This window comes from Cygnus atratus, chromosome Z, assembly GCF_013377495.2.
Source record: "Cygnus atratus isolate AKBS03 ecotype Queensland, Australia chromosome Z, CAtr_DNAZoo_HiC_assembly, whole genome shotgun sequence".
In the NCBI taxonomy this organism is placed as follows: Eukaryota; Metazoa; Chordata; class Aves; order Anseriformes; family Anatidae; genus Cygnus; species Cygnus atratus.
The window spans coordinates 56,078,948-56,098,176 of record NC_066396.1 but is presented as its reverse complement, the minus strand read 5'-3'; the positions used below and the strand labels follow the sequence as shown (position 1 = coordinate 56,098,176).

General features: G+C 43.4%; 1 protein-coding gene across 1 annotated transcript; it reads right to left on the bottom strand.

Moving 5' to 3' along the window:
- Positions 1 to 1,522: 1,522 nt before the first annotated feature.
- Positions 1,523 to 17,859, bottom strand: RGMB (repulsive guidance molecule BMP co-receptor b). The gene is made up of 3 exons (XM_035564192.1): positions 17,546 to 17,859; positions 15,959 to 16,467; positions 1,523 to 6,174 (listed from the first exon to the last, which is right to left on the bottom strand). The coding sequence occupies exons 1-3, from the start codon at positions 17,688 to 17,690 to the stop codon at positions 5,506 to 5,508; spliced, it is 1,323 nt and encodes a 440-aa protein (XP_035420085.1). The 5' UTR covers positions 17,691 to 17,859; the 3' UTR covers positions 1,523 to 5,505.
- Positions 17,860 to 19,229: the final 1,370 nt, after the last annotated feature.

The window sequence follows — 19,229 nt, the reverse complement described above, 5'->3', positions numbered from 1 at the left end:
CTGCTTCTTCTTCTATTTATCTGTTTGCTTATTTATTTATTTATTTGTGGTGCCACTGTTGCCTTCCTCAGGTGTGTTTTGAAGAGAAATCAGGGTTTTCTCGCCCTGACAGCTGTGAAGATTGCAGAGGCCAAGATTTATCGCTCACTTATGGGAGATCAGTGTGGTGCCAGGTGGGAAGTGCTGGGTCATCTAGCTTGTCTCTAGCAAAAGTAGGTCCCTGAGTAGAGACCTAGGTGGGAATCTAAACATTACATACCAGGCCTGGATTCACTTTGACTGACATCAGCTGTTCAAAAACTGCATGTCCAGGTTCCACCTCTATGGAAGGATACCCATGAGCACCTCCAGAAGACAATTCAAGCCAGTCTGTAATAGTACCTCTGACTCCACTGAGTACGTTAAGTTTGTTGAACTGAGGTGAAATAACTACCTAGTGTTGTATGCGTCAAGCCTCTTTCAAGGCACCTAAGGCCTTGTTTTGACAGAGGTGTCACTTTGAAGCAAAGCAGAATAGCATTTATTTGAGAATAGCTCCTGGCTTTTAGGGCATGATCACTACCGTAAAATGTGAAAGATCATATCTGCTCAGGCAGAGGAGGAATTTCAGCTTGCCAGCAACTCCTACCATCATCTGCCAAGCATGAGGAGTGAGCAGGTCAATTACCTGCCAAAAAAGCCCTGTTAAGTAAACTAGGCAGATGAACCACGTGAATCTGGGTAGGGTGCAGGCACAACCCTCAAGACCATGTTATTTTACTCTGCTTGGTGGCAAAAATACAGCCACCCTGAGGGACTTTACCGGATTAATAAAACAGAGAGGTACAGAACCTAGAGAAACCTCTGGATTCAAGCTGAGAAGGCTGTGAATCTGTTTTGGATTTAAATACTTCACACACCAACTAGGTGTATAGAATCTTTTGTAGATCCAGCCTTCATCACATGTTTGTAATCAATAAAAACTACGCATTGCCTATATATACAGCGTAGTTCTACTGTTATGGTGTAAGAGAAAAAAAAAAGTGGAAATTAAACTTTAAAACTGCAATAATCATGAAAATAATTCTTATAAATAAAACTACTGACAATCCACATGTGGTAGAAGTCTTTTTTATAGCTAGATATCAGCTCTGAAGATTACCCCGGCATGATGTACCCAAAGTCTCTAATCAGTCTTATTTGTCATAGTTGACTTACTAATCAGCAGCTTTTAATTCAATGAAGTCTGGTTTACAAACATAGCCAGATTAAAAGAATTCTGAACCAGATCAGCTACAATTGTTTTCCAGCAACATCACAAATTTACCTGCATACCTGTACTTGATCTGTGGCTATGCTGCTCCCTAAAACAAGCTAATTAATAAGAATGATAAAATCTAATAAACAACACTGGCCCACATAATTTTCAGTTGATTGGAATATGGATGAAGAGAACTAACAGCATGACGCAGAAGAAAGTTTAGCTTGTAAACAACAACATAGAACACCTTTCAAAAAAAAAGGAGTCATTACTAGTCACGTCTAGGCTTTTTATATGTAGCAGTCTTTAATAGCTGTAGAATAGGGAATAGACAGAATAGGGAAAGACAGAAAGGAATACACTTTGTATCAGTCAAGACACATATGGGAATTAAAAGAACCCAAAGCATGAAAGCTTCACTGTAAAACTTCAGCTATACTTACATGAAGAAGAAAATGAATGCAAGATTTCAAACTGTGCTATGAGTCTCACAAGAGAGGAAAGCCACAAGCCATTTGTTTGTTTGTTTTCTTAAAAATGTCCCCTAATAAAACACTCATGAGGTGGGGCAAAGCTTGCAACATTGCTTGCTTCAGTGAGGGTATATGTAAGCAAATAGCCACTCCACATCCTCAAAACCCATAAAACAAACACATGGTATCCATAACACTAAGGTAAGCGACTGTAAATAGTTGGGGACCTATTTTCTGGCAGAACAGCATCAGTTTCAAAGGAAATGCACTAATGCGCTTACATATTGGAGGGCCTAACTCAGCTGAAAGGCAGATTGTTCTCGGACAGTGCATTTCATGAGGTTGTGTCCCGCTTAATAGGTGCTCTATGCAAACTATTCTTCCAACCAGGTTTTCTAGGACATGAAAAGTGGGAGAGAAAAAGACAATTTTTGGTTTGACAGTCAGTTGAGTGTACCATTTCCTTTTGTAAGGCAAGGCTTCCTTCAGAAACCATACGTATATACAAAAATGAAAGATTAAGCACCCAGTACTCTGCTCAGTTCTGTGACATGCTTCCTAGGGAAGTCATCAGTCCCAACTACAGAGAACTATCCTCAGCTGCTGTTAAGAGCTCTGCTAGCACAGGATTAGGAAATACTCTGGTTAAAAATGTTTTAGAAGAGACTCAAAATACTCTTTTAAGTAAGCCACTGACATCCAAATCATCAGCTACCTTTTTAAAGACAAAGAAAGCTTCAGCAATAGCTTACTAGTTGTTGTATTAAATTACTGACGATAAACCTATATTGCCTTCTGCAGAGCTTGTTGTGGTAAACGACACATTTGAAAATAAGCTCTTACAGATATGAAGGCCTTCTCTCATGTACACTGAACATAAACATATTTTAAGCTCCCTTTGCTTCCTACAGCCATTGTTTCCACAAAGCATTTCAAACACCTATCTACCTCGTACCCCTCAAATTCTAACTGTAACAGAAGCCTAGCAAAACAATATTCATTGTGTTTATTCTTAGTGTCTGATACAACTTTGTAAGCTTTGGTGCTTTCAGTTTTCCTTCAAACTGTGATTAGCCTTGCAGCTGAAATATTACAGCTCCATGTACCAAATCATCTTGTTATACAAAGTTATCTAGTCTTATGGACTCTTTTGTACCTTTCATGCTTTTGATGTCTGTTTCCTCTTCAGTTTCACAGCAGATAATTTTCTCTTCCAAGATTATTCTGATCTGAGAGCTCTCTAGTAACTTTTAAAGAGGATTTTTTAAAGACCCATCAAGATGAACTCAGTATCAGGACCACCATGTTAAAAGCTCTTCTGAGTACCTCTGCAAACACTGCAAAGTGTGCAAGTGGGATCCTGAAGAGATGGTTCCTGCTGTTGGCTTCCCACACAGTGCCCTCAATAAACTGGCGTGGACTGCAGTGGCTGGTCATAGATTTCACTATGCAGCTTATCTAGCAGAGGAGGAACAGGCATCTGCCAGGCAGTATGGCAATGGCACTCACCACATTCCTGTGCAACAAAGGATGGCTAGGAAATAAATCAGGGCTTTGCTTATAGATTGCCTGCCCAGTGGGTTAACCCACATTCCCAGTTTCCCTGCACCCCACCAGGGGTCACTAACACCACATCACAGTCATTCCTCAGCAGGGCAGGCAACTTTATTCTTCTATCACAATAATTTAAAGTATTTACACACTGCACAGTCACTCTTTCACACTAACATATATTTACTGGTATATTTATGAACCGTATCTAAAAGACTTTATAAAGACTGACACAATTTGGGGTTTCCAAGCATGAAAATAAAATCTGCAGCCTTCTAAAAGACAACCATTTGGAGCATATGTGGAAAAAAAAAAAAAAACACAAAAAACACACCACAATGTTCCCTGTAAGCCTAAGTTCTCTCCAGAGAACATCCACTAGCTTCAAAATATCCACGTTTGGCATTAACTAAAGTTCTCTTGGCGATGGCAGACGTCAAGAACGAACATGTGCAAATAACATTTTCTCAAGAAATCCCCACAGCGGGAAGAAGAAAATTGAGAACTCTTTAGGGGAAGTATTACATTTCTGAAATACTATTTACCTGAGAGGCTCACAACTCAATGCTCATATACATATATAGTATATATGTATATACACACAGGACCTAGGGAGAGGAATTATTCAGTTTATAGTGTCTTCCCCAAAAGTACATGCATCACCGCAGCAATGCTGGGCTTGTCCATCAGCTGTCAGCCACGTGACCTTTAAATTCAGTGGAGTGATGAGGAAGCTCAGCCACACAAAACAGTGAGAAGCCTGTCACCATCAGATGCAACTCTGGGAACCGCATAATCAGACACAGCATAAAACCCTAAGTCTAACTCAGCTCAAACAGCACAGACATCAGCTCAAACATCAGACAGTTAGACAGACAGAACAAGTTGCCAATGGATCTAGCCTAGAACAAATTTTCACATTCTGTCTTAACTCAGTTCTGACTATTTTCATCTCACGTATTCCCAGAATAACACCTGCATGTGGTTACACATACAAAAAAGGAATAAATTAGTTCATTTGAGAAGACAACTGCTGTCCATACCAGTCAATAACCCCTAACCCTGCCAGAACAGTCTTCATAAAAAACAAGAGCTTTCGCTGCATGAATGAAGTCCATCTCCCTCCACCAAAGCAAACACGAGCTCAATTTTTTTTAGCAAAGGCAAATGCTACTTGGGTCTTATTCCCAGAGCAAGGCTAATGCATCAGTCCAACGAACCTCAGACGAATAGTTCCAAGAGGGAAACAAGCCTGTCTTGGAGCTGGAGTTACTGTAGCATGCACTAACACTGCAGTTTCTTGCAGCAGATTAAGGCACTATGTAAAACCAGCCTTTAAGCCACCAAATCGTTCTTCTCCTAGTTCCTCAGTAACAGCAGTCAGGTGCCTCATTTCCCTCCCCCCTTTTTAATATAATGATATAATTAACACCTAAGTGCAGAATGACTTAACCTTCCAGGGCAGAACCATCTACAGCAGCTACTTTGAAGAGGAAATGTTACATGCTTACACAAGTACACCGTTAGTATCTTTCAAAATCATCTCTCCAATAGCTCTACAAAGCTACGTAAGTCTCACTCGAACACATTCACTTAGCTTATTTTGAAACTCATGCCATGGAAGTAAGAAATGTCAGAATTACATAGAAGGTTCTGTAAATCATGTTGTACAAGATGGTCTTCTGAGCTAATGGGAAGCACTTCACTCTCTCCCTCCAAAGAAGGGAGGACCATTAGGACAAATATGATTCCTTTCTAAATTATTTTAACTAGGGAACCCAGTAAAATACGGACATCATTACAGGACAAGAGAGGTGCTGTCTCTACAGTAAGAGAAAGTGTAGAAAATATCCCCATGAATTAATACAGTAAAAAAATCTGTTAAACCAAGCAGTAGCTAGGCAGAGCACTGAGTACTGTATGTACATTTGTATATGTATAATATAGTTACTCAGATACACACATAAATATTTAATATATAAAAAATAAAGTGCTTTCTATCAGGTCCCAATGCAGGGACATTATAAAACATTTCACCAACTGCAAAACAAATAGATACAAAGAATACTACATCCAACATACATGAGAACAGTTAACACAGTATGTACAATTTGGTGGGTGTCCCAAGACAAAACATCCCTTCATATACATTGTATATACATATATACTCATCTTTACTCAATATATTATGACAATATATATTTCAAAACTTTGTAATAGACAAAGAAAAAACAACACCACCTACAAAAACACAACAAGGATCAAGCACACAAGTCCAAGACTGACAAAGAATTTGCTACCCTTGCCCACAGCACCACCTCTGCTGCTGGGAAAGATATGCCAGCGCTCTTTTCTGGGATGCAATGCCTCCACATCCTGCAAGGCACTGTGAGCGGCAGCCGTGAAGTTAGCATCACCAGTGGTAAGCAGGTCAAACACGCATGAGTAAAAATAGATGTCCTTCACCAGCATCTTCTCGTTGCATTTGGTGGTGGCAGTTTCCAGTGTGTACACAGACCGGGGATGAGCAGTGCCTACCTGAGGGAGCAACTGGCCCCTCACGGGTAAAGGCAAGTGGCCACTATCGTCTATACGTTCACTTGAAGGACAACCATTCACACACAGCTGCAGATCCTGACTCTCCTCGTAGGCCATGGCCAACTCTTGAGGCATGCGAATGGCCAGCGTTAAGTAGCGCCCAAGCTGACGTATATACACCATGGTCCCAATATATCTGGCATGCATTTCGATGTATTTGCCATTGACTTTATCCACAATTTGCAAGCTCTTGGTGTTCCCATCGCCTCCACCTGTTGTACCATCAACAAAAGCTGCAGGCAAGTCATCAGTCACTGCTTGGTATACTTTCTGATCCGTACAGTCTTGGTATGATTTAAAGATAATAGTTATCTGGAGGGGAGAGATAAAAAAAAAAAAAAAAGGTTAGTGATCATAGGAAAAAAAAAAAAGTCATTTGAATCACTTTTCCATTTTGCAGTTGAGATTTTCTGGGACTGCCCACTAGTCCAGACCTTGACACTTATCCACACTCATGCTAAGCAGAAAACAGCCTGCACACATGCTTAAAGCAATATTTTCCCAGGTGGCAATTGTTAAATTTGTTCTTAACTTGGCCTGGAAGCAACACTATTAGCATGTGGTAACTGCAACAAGGTCAGGAAAGGAAAAAGCTTGTATTTAATTAAGCATCACAACTCCCTCTTGCCTGATGGTTTCTTAACGCTTTGGAATGCATCCTGCAATCGCAGTGGAGTGTATGTGCCAAATAATTCCTGCACTACTAGCCGCCAGAGCAGAACTGAACTGAACTGCATGAAAGCACAGAAAGGACCACAAGAATTCAGCTTCCCTCACCCACAATATTCTCACCACTTCTTTCACAGTGACTGTGTGACCTCTGACGGGGACTTGTCACTTCCTGGAGGTGTTGCCAGGATTAGCAGGGTGAGACTGCTGTAAAGGCATGGATGTATTTGCTGCTGTATCAGCCACCAACACTACATGCACTGAGATGAGATGCACGAGCAGGAAGAACAACTAGTCATGTAAGTGCTTATGGCTCCTGGATTCACCAGTCCCAGCAGCTGGGAGATTTGACACTTCAGTCTGCTGCTGCTAGGTAATGTGCTGATGGAGAACCAAAGCAACACTGAGAGATACTCCAAGCCATGCCTTTGAAGGGTGAGTTCCAACATAAAAACCACAAGTACAAAGCAATTACTCAGTCTTTTAAGATTATGACTGACCTTTTAAACCTTAGCACTTATTTGAATATGCCATAAAGGAAAGAGTAGGTCCTCCAGTCTTACTTGAAGGGAATAAACAGGCTATGTGGCAGACCAAATTCAGAGTGCCTAGTGGCTTTTTCAAAAATAAAAGTACACTGAGGAATCACATAGAAATGTTACAAACAGAGATGCTTCTTCCTTTACAGTTTTGAAGCAGACGAGATAGTGATTTCTTGAAAAGGTCAAAGGATATTTTGTACCAAAAATAAATATTTTTCATTATTTTCATCCTTGACTGATTGATTACATCAAAATTACTTAGTCTATCATTTAAGCACTGTGCCACAAGATTCAGAGTACTCCAAAACACATTAGAAGGTATTTCAAATTAACATCACAATTTTCCGTAAAATCTACTTTATAGCAACCTCACATTATAATTTCACTTACCCTGCACACTTCTGCGCAACAGCTTTTGTTTCCTACCACTCTGCTTTGAAGTCAGAGCTAGAGGTTAAATAAACAGCTGCACTACAGACAATTTGAATAAAACCTCTAATCTCTTTAGCCTCACCTCTCCATGCCAGTTGTAAAAGACAAAAGTCTACCCTTTTCCCTCCTTCCACTGCAATAATTCCTCCTTTGGAGTATGCAGACGTACTCTAAACAGTACTGCATTGTTCTTCAGTATTTGGCACGTCCTGGTTAGTTGACACACTCAGTCTGTGTCTGTCTCTCACCCACACTGACAGCACTAGCAATTTTCATTCCATATGTTCTTGCTGGTACTGTCTGGAATTTTCAAACAGTTTTCCTTTGCTTTAATCAGTTATACAGCTAGTTCGAGACCGTCATCAGCCAAGTGATCTGGTAAACATATCTGTGAGCCGCAGCCAAGTAAAGCTTGAATGCCTACGATCAAGATTCAGAAAATGTTCAAGCACACTTCTTGTTGTAAAGACCACCTCACATCTTTATGCTTGTTGAAGTAAACTCACCAGCCTAGAGAAGAGATACTTGAGATTTGAAAAGCGATTAGTACTTCTGCACATAATCCAGGGCCTCATGAAGTAAATCAGGTGTTGTATTTTATATAACAGTTTCAACTAAACAGATTTCTATCTCAGCCTGCTCAGATGAAGAAGCTACTTTCTGGGACACTTTTGTGTTGCTTTGCAAAGAAAGAATGATTTACTTTTCAACAGAAGTAAAGCTCCACGTCTGCTTAGCAACAGAGCAAATCTGGAGTTAACAAGAGGTAATGGTTTTAATGACAGACAGAACTGGCTACTTCATAGAACAGTTAAGCAAGGGACCTAGCGAAATCTACCAGGAAGCATCTAAGTCTTCTCTCCAAAACTCCTACCTCTGAAAGAACAAAATGCAAACAACTTCAGAGACAGAGAGGGAGAACACAAGCTTTCACCCTAAGGCAAAATCAGCAATAATGCTTCATACTGAATGAGGGATGAACACCTAAGTGAACAAAGGTCCCCACATACTTTGCAAGGATGCCGGATGCCTCCTAAAGAGAATCAACAAAGAGACCATTAAGACTTGCCACGGACAACCATATTTAAACATTGTGACTCAAGACATTAAGTTTGGAAATTGCATTTTCTGTCCTATCATATTGATCTAATCCATCAGCCAGATCAATACAACCAGAGATCTGTAAGGTCATTGAATCACAGAATGGTTTGGGTTGGAAGAGACCTTAAAGATCATCTAATTTCACCACGGGCAGGGATATCTCCCACCAGACCAGGTTGCTCAAAGCCCCATCCAACACGGCCTTGAACACTTCCAAGCATGGGGCATCCACAGCTTCTCTGGGCAACCTGTGCCAGTGCCTCACCACCCTCAGAGTGTAGAATTTTTTCCTTATATCTAATCCAAACCTACCTTCTCAGTTTAAAACCATTACTCCTTGTCCTATCACTACATCTCTGACAAAAAGTCCCTCTCCACCTTTCTCATAGGTACTGCGAGGCTGCTGTAAGGTCTGCCTGGAGCCTTCTCTTCTCCAGGCTGAACAACCCCAACTCCCTCAGCCTGTCTTCATAGGAGAGGTGCTCCGGGCCTCTGATCATCCTCATGGCCCTTCTCTGGACTTGTTCTAACAGGTCCATGACCTTCTTGTGCTGGGGGCCCCAGAGTTGAATGCAGTGCTCCAGGTAGGGTCCCACGAGAGCAGGGAGAATCACCTCCTTCACCCTGCTGGCCACATTTCTTTGGATGCAGCCCAGGACACAGTTGGCTTTCTGGGCTGCAGATGCACATTGACAGCTCATGTTGAGCTTCTCATAAACAAACAGCCCCAGCTGCTTCTCATCAAGGCTGCTCTGAACCCATTCTCTCTCTGCCCAGGCTAAGGTCCTTCCCTTATCTCACCAGTTCCTACCTCAACCTTATAACTTGGTACCGAGAGATATTGAAGAGCTTGTTGCAAAAGGAGATGAGGCAAGTTTAATTGCAAAGCTTTTCCCATTTAAGTTTTCAATGTGACATTTTTGACTATGTCATATTTTTTCCTTTCTCAAACGAGTTTAACATGTGCTTATTTGTATGCCTACTGCAGGCAAAATTCCTCAGGAAAGAGGCTGACAAAAAAAAGAGTTCATCCAGATATTAGAAAACACACATGAAGTATCACATGCAAGAAGGTGACATGACCTACTGAGCAAGCAGTGACTCTGGAAAGATCTGAAGGAAACTCAAGAAAAATACAGCCCCGATGGCTTAGTAATAGTTTCATCAAGCACTGGAGAATAGGTAGATGTTGTTTCAGCAGAAAGTTTTATGATATTAGATCAGTGGTCTTCAAATATCCCTGGGAAGCCAGTGAAGGACTTTATGTGATATGTGTAAGGTAGCTTTTAAGAGTTCATAGGTAGACAACTCCCTAGTGTACCAGACATTTCTGAAACGCTCTTGCAATGACATCCAAAAGCTTTCAGAGTTCATATATACATATAATTAAATGACATATTTTTTAAAACCCAGTGCATTAAATAACCTTCCAATCTGCAACTGAAATTTTCACAGCTTCTCTTTCCTGAGGCCCGCAACAGGTGTGAATCATGTGCACTGATCTCAGAAACCAACTATCACCCAAAGAAAACCACCTGAATAATGGCCCATGCCAAAAGGTAGAACTAGAGAGATTTAATAAAGTAAACCCAAAAGGATTCATTGTAAAATTTGGATTCAACATCCTAATTTCAGGTTACATCACATGCTACTGCATTTTAAGATGCATGGCATGCCTTTCTGGATGAAACAAAACCAAAAGGTGCTTCCCAAATGTTAATAACTGCTCAGCCCATCAGACAGCACTAGGCAGCAGAAGCTCTCTTCTCCATACACCCATGTTCTGTGGTGCACCATTAGCTGAAGTAGCTGTAGCTCAAGGACATCAGCAAGTCCAAAAGACATTTTGCTTCTCTCATGCATACTGGGGTGCAGGGACGTTAAGGCAAGAGGTCTTGGGGCAGGGCAGGAAAGATTTAAGGACTGCTTCAGGAATGCTGCTGGGGCCAAATTCTTGGAAGCAATGAGGGCTGGGGATATTACAAAGCAAAATACTGCAATCCCTCTTCAGACTGCTGGTCACCCACAGCAGCACCATGTAACATTTTATCGTGACATGTTGATTACTTCAGAGGAGAAGGTGCATGGATTCCATGCACAACGGAAATAAAAAGGAAGTCGATCTGAATACAAGATGTAGTTCAGCACTGGATTTCCAAGAAGAAAGACAAGATCACTTAGGAAAGCATTTCTCAAAGTTACTGTTCATAAATCACTGAAGAACCATTTCACACCTAGTGTTAATTGATTTCAGAATTACCCACAATTTTACTTCCTACAGCAATGTGAACAGTAGCTAAAATATTCTACCTCTTTTTTTCAAGTGGACCTCTCCCTCCACTGCAGTGAGAGAGTAACAAGCCCAGGAAAGCTGTGGCTGTTTTTCTGTGTTGTTCTTCTGAGACTGTCCCAAACAGTGCTGCACATCAAAGTAACCCTAGGAAAGCTTCGCACATAGGGAATGTGTCCATGACAGATTTAAATGACCTTTCCTGATGGACAGGATCACGAGGAATGTGCTGAATACACAAGCACAGAGCTAAGGCTTGAGATAGATGCAAGAAATTGTGTCAGAAATGAAGCTTTGCATTTCCCTGACAAGTCTGAGTTCCAAGAGCAAACACAAGACCAAAGAGCTCATCTGCATCTTCTGTACAGCATGGAGGAAATCCCTCAAACCAAAAAACACAGCACCCAGCAGACAGTATCTTCTTCTGCAGCCTCTGCCTAAGAAGCTAACCTCAAAACTACATTCGCTGCCAGGATGGTGCCAACATCCCTTTCTCATGAGCTTCTCTATCATCCATTGTTATTCATAACAAAAAACCCTACTTCTTTTCACATGCTGTGAACTAACCATCATTTGGTTATGGTCAAAAGATTACTAGGAACCAAAGCACCAATTTGCCCTAACCACAGTTGCACAGTAGAAGTTTATTATTTCTTCTACCTTGTCTTCTATGAAGATGACTATTCACGGAAAAAAAAAAAACAAAACAGGTACAGAAAAATAAAGCACACCAACAGGTGTAGATTTATAGTTGTAATGCATGAAAAGGATTCTAAATTAGAACCTGTCATACTGTTTAAACCTGAGAGGAGGTTTCAGTCTGCCCTAACTGCAGTGCAGACACAGCTCAGGGGACATTCAACAGCTAACTGTTTGGAGAGTCTAGTCGAGGCACAGGCAAGAGGCTCTTGCCATGAGAACAGAGGGCTTGTCTTAAAGGCACTGTCAGGCCTTTGCCTTTCAGAAATATCCCAAATCCACTGCAGGTGCTTCTGCACCTGCATTTTCAAGCTGTGCACAGCTACCTGCTGAATCATTTGATTGGCTTATGCCCAACTACATGCCCAAGAATAGCTCTACCGTGCATGGATTGCAAAACCCCAGGCCCTTCACTCTCCCCTTCCGCTCGCAGTCCACTCTTCAATCACTGAAATGAAACACTGTAAGATAATAGGAAGTGGGATCAGCTTCACCTCATGGACAAAGCAGCTTTTAACTGATGTCCTCCAACAAAACTGAAGCACGTACTTCTGAGAAATAAAGCCAAATTCAACTTTACCTTACCAATAGGAAGAATGTCTATAAAGATGAAAGAATTAATCACACATGGTTGGTTATCTGATGTTCCCACTTAAGAACAACTGAAGGGTAACTGGAAGGCAAGCATTTTAATATTACTTGAAGAGTAAGTACAAAGTATTCAGTCTGCACTGCTCTCCTGAAAAACAACAGAAACCATGGTACAAAAGAACTATTTAAGAGTTTTGACTCTGAGAAAAGGAACACTTCCCAGCTAACACAGCCGATACTCAGGTTAAAATCTGTATGCTCAGTAAATCCACTGCGGTAAGAGCTCTTTGTTTTCCACAGCCAATTTGTTTTAGTTTCTCCATCCTGCCATTCACTCTCTCACTCTCAATCTATCCACTACAAAGCACCTAGATAAGAAAAACTAGTTAATTTCCAATTACTGCAAGCAAGGAAAGTTTTTGGTAGGGAAGCCCAAGTATCCCTGCTCCATTTGCTATTTGGGACAACTGCACTAGTGATACAGAGAACAGCTGTCATATTGATGGAAGCCTTGTAGCCCTTATATAAAGCACACAAAGTGTTTTATTTAACGCATTCTCCAACATACTTCCTACCTGCTCCCTCTACAGCCCCCTACACCCATTCTCAGAAAGCCCCTCAAAGTCTGCAGAGCTCTGTGTCTACAGCTGGAGGAAGTCAGATATAAAAATGCCAACAACCTACACAAAACTCATACAGAAGTCTGCCAGAAAGAAATTGACCTAAGTCCAGTTACTTGGTGACAATCCCTTATTATCATTCTGAAAGGCCTTGCAATCCTATGCCAAGAGACATAAACAGAACAGACCAGCTAAAAAAAACAACAACAAAACACAACAACAAAACAAACAAACAAAACCCAAAAAAGTTGCAAGTTTCATCTGGACCACAGAATATACAATAGCTTTGTTCACTCTGGATAAACAGATGTCCTTACTATGGGCAACAGAAATATGCAAAACACCTACCAAAAAATTGCCAAATTTTTGCTGATTCCTTAAAACTTGGTACACCAGAAAGCTATGATAAATCTGAATGCAATAACCACCTATAAGGCTAAATGATAGTAAGCCATTTTCACAAGCATACTGTATATAGGATGAGGATACAACACTTCATTCCTATGGCTGCTTAAATTACTTTCCCTAATAGATGGGCATTCAGGATAAACTAAAACCTCTATTCTTTTTGTCTTTGTTTTCATTAAGTCTGCTTAATGAAGGTGGTTGAAGTAGGCTAGTTAGCAGTTCAGTATTTGCTTTGGCTTCTGCATAATTTAAGATCAGTATAAACCTTTGTTATTATTTCCCATTAAAGACATATCCAAATAATGGCAATGACGAAAACAAGACTAATGATGCACAGCATTCTGGAAGCTTTTCTTATGGAGAAGGCAAACAATGGATCTGCGTGCTTTAAGCTAGGAGGAAATACTCTGTAAATAAAATTCACTGAAATTCTTTTGGTAGCTCTTTAAGGATACCTTCAGCTATGTACCCACGGCCAAAATAAGGAAAGTACTTCCAGCAGCAGACATTCCACCATCACCAAGTGGAGCACTTGCAGTGAAAATGTTACAGGCATCAGTGCAATACTGGTAGTGCAATTTTAACAAGCCTTTCCTGTATATGTTATAATAGTCTGCTTCATAAAGAAATCAAGGAGCTAAGATGACAATGCATTGGAGGTATTGAAATTTATCTTGCTAAATTACTTGTGCATTCAAAAACCTTCATTTTCCACAAACAGGTGAACTGATAAAATTTTGATTACCTGCCAAAGAAAGGAAATACTCAAGGACTGTATACCACGTAACAGAGGCTACTATTAAACACGTCATACATCTTATTTCATTTAATTGTTTCTGTAGTCAGCTGTATCTGTACACCTGCAGGAATATTGAACCATGATTATAAGAAAAAAAAATATATATATCACCTTTTCCAGAATGCCAGATCAAAAATAAAACAAAAACCATTGAGAGTAGAAGCAAAGACAGAAGGTAGATTCTTTGATACATGTACTTCTCCTCAGTATGTACAGGTATTTATCTCCCTAAGTTCTCCTCTTAGTTATCTGCATGAGAATACATTTATCAGCATAGCATGCTACTGTAGTCAATCACATCTAGAATGTAGCCAGTAAAATGTTAAGATATCATCATCTATCTACTACCATCCCATTCTGGCCAGCCACACTATTTGTGCACAGAAAGGCTCCCAAGTTTTACCTCTACGAGTAAGGAAATAAAGAACTTTCTGCAAAACTTATCAAAACTGAGAGAAGAAGCTTACTGCAGATATGAAATGGAACTTCCTTGTACTTCAGCATCTTGCAAAAAAAGCCACAGCAGATTTCAAGGGACCTAAGTCTAAGTCTCTTTTGCAAAGCATATTCAGTGTAGCCTCGTTCCTTCATTTTACAGTCCTTAAGAACTCACAATACAGACTGTTTGCAGAACAATAACAAGTTAGGAAAAGGTGATTTTGAATTTCAGTAGTGTATCGGTCCAACCTTTGCCCTCCCTCAAATGCCAAAATTTGCTTCACTGATATAAGCACTACATACATCAGTATCTCAGAACCCAACAGAAATGCAGTGACATGACTGATTTTCACTGATTAATAATACTGCACAGTCATCTCCTTGGAAAATGTGCTCCCTCCCACCTACCTCTGAACTTAACAATACAGTGAAAACTCTCCAGTACAGATAATCTTGAAATAATCTTGTACTTGCAGGATCAAGGTATATTAGGCTCTAAGAGCTACACTACCACAGTGGAAACAAAGGCTATTTCACTCCAAAAAGCAAACAAGGCAGGTGGCAGCATCAGCTTCAAACATACATTCAAGTCATTCCATTTACTAATGGAAAGCTACCTTCAAAAGTTCAGAGCATTTTTTTTACCCCAGACTCAAGGTAAATCTAAGGACATCCCAGTAAGGCTCATGCTCTATCTCATCTTCCTTCTGTAGGTATACCTGTTATCTGCCTTTGGCAGAAGGAGCTAAGTATTTTAGCTAAGTATTCTTCTTAAAAGAAGGAAATGACATATGCTATCAATACACATTTTCCTTCTCTAGCCAATTGAAGTGGTTCGGCTGATAGCCATTTTAAGCCTCGCCTGTCTGAAAAGGTATATATACTCTTGGCAGGATTTTCAGGCTGCTGCTTCTTTCTAGAGCCAGCGCACTAAAACCTTTTAACAACCATTTGGCGTTAATGTAATTTTTTTGCTACCTCCTCTCAGTTCTCTGCAGTTCCCCTCCTTCTCCCTGCTCTGAATCCTCAACATCTTGGTAATCATATGTTTGCCACTTTGTCAATGTTTTTTTGTTCTCTACCGTTATGGCTATACAACTTACAGAGTTTAAGAAAAGCAAAGACTGTCTTTCACTTCTCCTTCCCTAGAATTTCTATCTAGCGCAGGGAAACAGATGCTGCAATTTGATACCTGTTTTGAAGATCAAATTTATTATTCTTAAATGTTTATATTGTGATATGTACGGTGAATCTGGGGGGAGGGTGAGGGGAGGGGGGAGAGGGGGAAGGAGGGTGGATGCCTGGGGAAGAAAAGGAGCTGCTTTATTTCTGAGAAAAGAAGCAATTTTTCCAGAAGAGGAGCCTAGCAGTTTTAATTTCTCAGACTACCTAATTGAAGATTCTCAAGCTGCAACACTCCTTTAACTGTTACGGGCTGAGTGACTTACTCTACTGTCCTGGCCTTCTACTTCTGCATGCATACACAGTGTTTAAGAACAATCCATACCTTATTTGTAGCAGTAGCACTGGATCCTGGGACCACAGGCACATTCGTCACTTGCACTGATAAGTAGTTATTGTCTATGAGAGGCCAAGCACCTTCTACTTTGCATGTCTGGAAGTGATCCTTAAAAGTCCTCAGATGAGGATCACCAAACAAGCCACAAAATAGGTACGTAGGGGTAGTTTTCTCCCCTCCAGGATGTTCACTGGCTCCTGTGTGGCCACTGTAATTGCAGGGATCGTGGGTTACTTCGGGGCTGGTGGAGGACGTGGGTCCATCCTTGGAACAGTTTCTCTGGCTCATGAGGTCACTGATCCCAAGCACTGCAGAATGGTAGACCAGGTTTCCACGGCATACTTTGGAATTGCGATAAGTACAGGCAGAGTATGCTCGCAGGGCCTTGCAGAACTCCAAATCAAAGCCATCGAGAGCTGAGTTTAGATGTGAAGTTAAGGATACAAAATCAGTGGTGCACTTCTGAATTTGACAAGGTGTTTGCAGCTGGCAGTCACCTAAGCACAAAACAGAAGGTAGAAAAATTCAAGCAAACCTCTGGCATAGCAAGATCTTGTTCTACACACACATGAGCTGAAGAAAACATCTTGAAGACAGATTACAGTGCTTGCTTGCTGAGAAAACACTGTATTAGAGAAAAAAAAAAGGTTTTGAGGCAGAAAGACAGCAATAACGAGGTTTGAAAGGCTGAGATGACCCAAGCATGACTTCATTTCCATCTAGACAATAGCAAACAACGGATTAAAAGCATTAGCTCCAGCAAAGTACGAGCCCAGCATTTCTTTCCAGATGATATCAAGGTGATGATTCAATACTGTGCTTAAGTTAATCACTTAGTCAATATGCAAGTCTCCATTTAATTTTTCAGTCGTTTACATGGTTACTGAACCTTTTAAACAGAATCCTGCGCCTGAGAAGGATGTGGTAAAGGTGGCAAGAGATCCGGGTTTAGACAGAAACGGACTGAACGAAGCACCCCCCACACACATAACACACCTTGGGGGAGCGGGCAAGCCATCGGCTCGATTTGCTTTATTCGTCTGGCACTACCATAGCTTCACTGCCTGCTTTCTGGGATTAAAGAGTGGGAAAACCCAGAGTTTGAATTTCACGTTGCTGGCTAAGGGATCCATACACCGCAATAGCAATACCTCTTATGGTGTAATTCAATAATAAGACAAAGGGGAGAAAAAGCCAGTACCATATTTTCCCAAGAGGGAAAACGCGATATATGTAGCGCATACTCCCTTCCCTCCCCTCCCCTCAGACCGCTGTCTTCACACCACTTCCCACTTTTTGCGGGGGTCGTCGAAGCGAGATAACCCCGGGCTGATTCAGCAGCCTCACTGAAACGCTCCCGAACCCGTGGGCCGGGAGCAGCGGAGGGAGGCCGGGGTGACAGCGCAGGGGTTGGCGTTAGGGGCACGTACCCCCCGCGCCCCACAGCCGCACACCGCCCCCCGGCTCGCCCCGTTTCCCCCGCCCGCTCACGTCACGGGACGGGCCCGCACCGGGCGGGCAGCCCCCGCCGCACCCCCGCAGGCCGCCCCCGGGCACGGCGCTGTCCGGCGGTACCTGCTCGCGGCGCCAGCGCGGCCAGCAGCAGCGCGGCCAGCAGCAGCAGCGGCAGCAGCAGCGGCGGCGGCAGCCCCGGGGCGGCGGGCGGCGGGTGGCGCGGCGGCTCAGCCCCGGCGGCGCGGGAGGGCGCAGCGCTCCCCATGCCCGTCCATGCAGCTCCGCGGGACGGGGCGGCGGCATCGGGCGGCGGCGGCGGCCTCTCCTCCTCCTCCTTCTCTTCCTGCTGCTGCTTCCTCTATTCCTCCTCCAGCGGGGCCGTGGCGGTGCCGGTGTCGGCGCGGCGCGGCATGGCGGCGCGCCGGGCCCAGCACAAAGGGAGGAGCCCCCCCCCCCAAACCCGTCGCCATAACGACCCGCGCCCGCCCCCCCGCGCCGCCTGTATTCTCGCCTTTCCATTGGCTGCCCGCGCTGTCCCTCAAGGAACAACGGCTCCGCGCGGCACCGCCCCTGCAGGGAAGCCCCGCCCCGCCCTCCCCGCGCGCCGCGCTCCCGTTGGTGCACGCGCCCCGTCCCCGTTGCGAACGTGATGCGCGCGCCCGCGCTGCCACGCGCCGCCGTGAGGGGTCGCCTGCGGGCCCTGCCCGCTCCGCGGGGGCGCGGCCACACCCCCTGCCGCCCAACAGCCGTAACGGCTGCGGGCTGCGCGGGCGGAAAGCCTGTGAGTGGGTGCGGTGCTGGTGTCCCTGAGCGCCGGCTGGTGCTGCTGGAGGCACGCGAGCAGACACATCGCCCCACGTGCAACCCGGTGACCGCTGGATAGGGTGCAGGCCCCATTTTGGGTTTTCCCCGCGACAGGTTGCCTGACATCGTCCCCCTGTACTCTGCTCTGGTGAGGCCGCACCTCAAGTGCTGTGTTCAGCTTTGGGCCCCTCACTACAAGAAGGAAATCAAGGCCCTGGAAAGTGTTCAGAGCAGGGCTATGAAGCTGGTGAAGGGCCTGGAGCACAAGTCCTGTGAGGAGCGGCTGAGGGCACTGGGGTTGTTTAGTCTGGAGAAGAGGAGGCTCTGGGGAGACCTCATTGCTCTCTACAGCTACCTGAAAGGAAGGTGTGGGGAGCTGGGGGTCAGCCTCTTCTTGCAGATAACTAGTGATAGGACTAGAGGGAATGGCCTCAAGTTGCACCAGGGGAGGTTCAGGTTGGAAATGAGGAGACATTTCTTCTCAGAAAGAGCAGCCAGCCATTGGAACAGGTTGCCCATGAAAGTGGTGGAGTTACCGTCCCTGGGGGTGTTCAAGGAAAGGTTGGACGTGGTGCTTAGGGACATGGTTTAGTGGGTGACATTGGTGGTAGGGGGATGGTTGGACCAGATGATCTTGAAGGTATTTTCCAACCTGAGTGATTCTGTGATTCTTTCTGTGCTTGCTGGGGGTCTTTTGTTTATGTTTGGCAGCCAGCGCAGAGGCTGTCCCTGTAGCAGTAACAGTGACAAATCAGTATGCAACATTTGGCTGGAGATCTAAACCCACAAATGTGGAGGCAGTGTGTAGCATCGGGGCAGAAAGGGTAGCAGAGAGGGGGAAAAAATTCCAAACTTGGCCTTGTGGTCAATGAAGTCTTGGCTGAGTTACTGCTAGAGCTACAAATCCAACCTTTTACTCTTTCTATGCTTCATCACAATTTCAGCCTGAGTTTGGTACCCACAATTTCAGAGCAGGTGTGCCTCTGATGTTTTGGGAGTC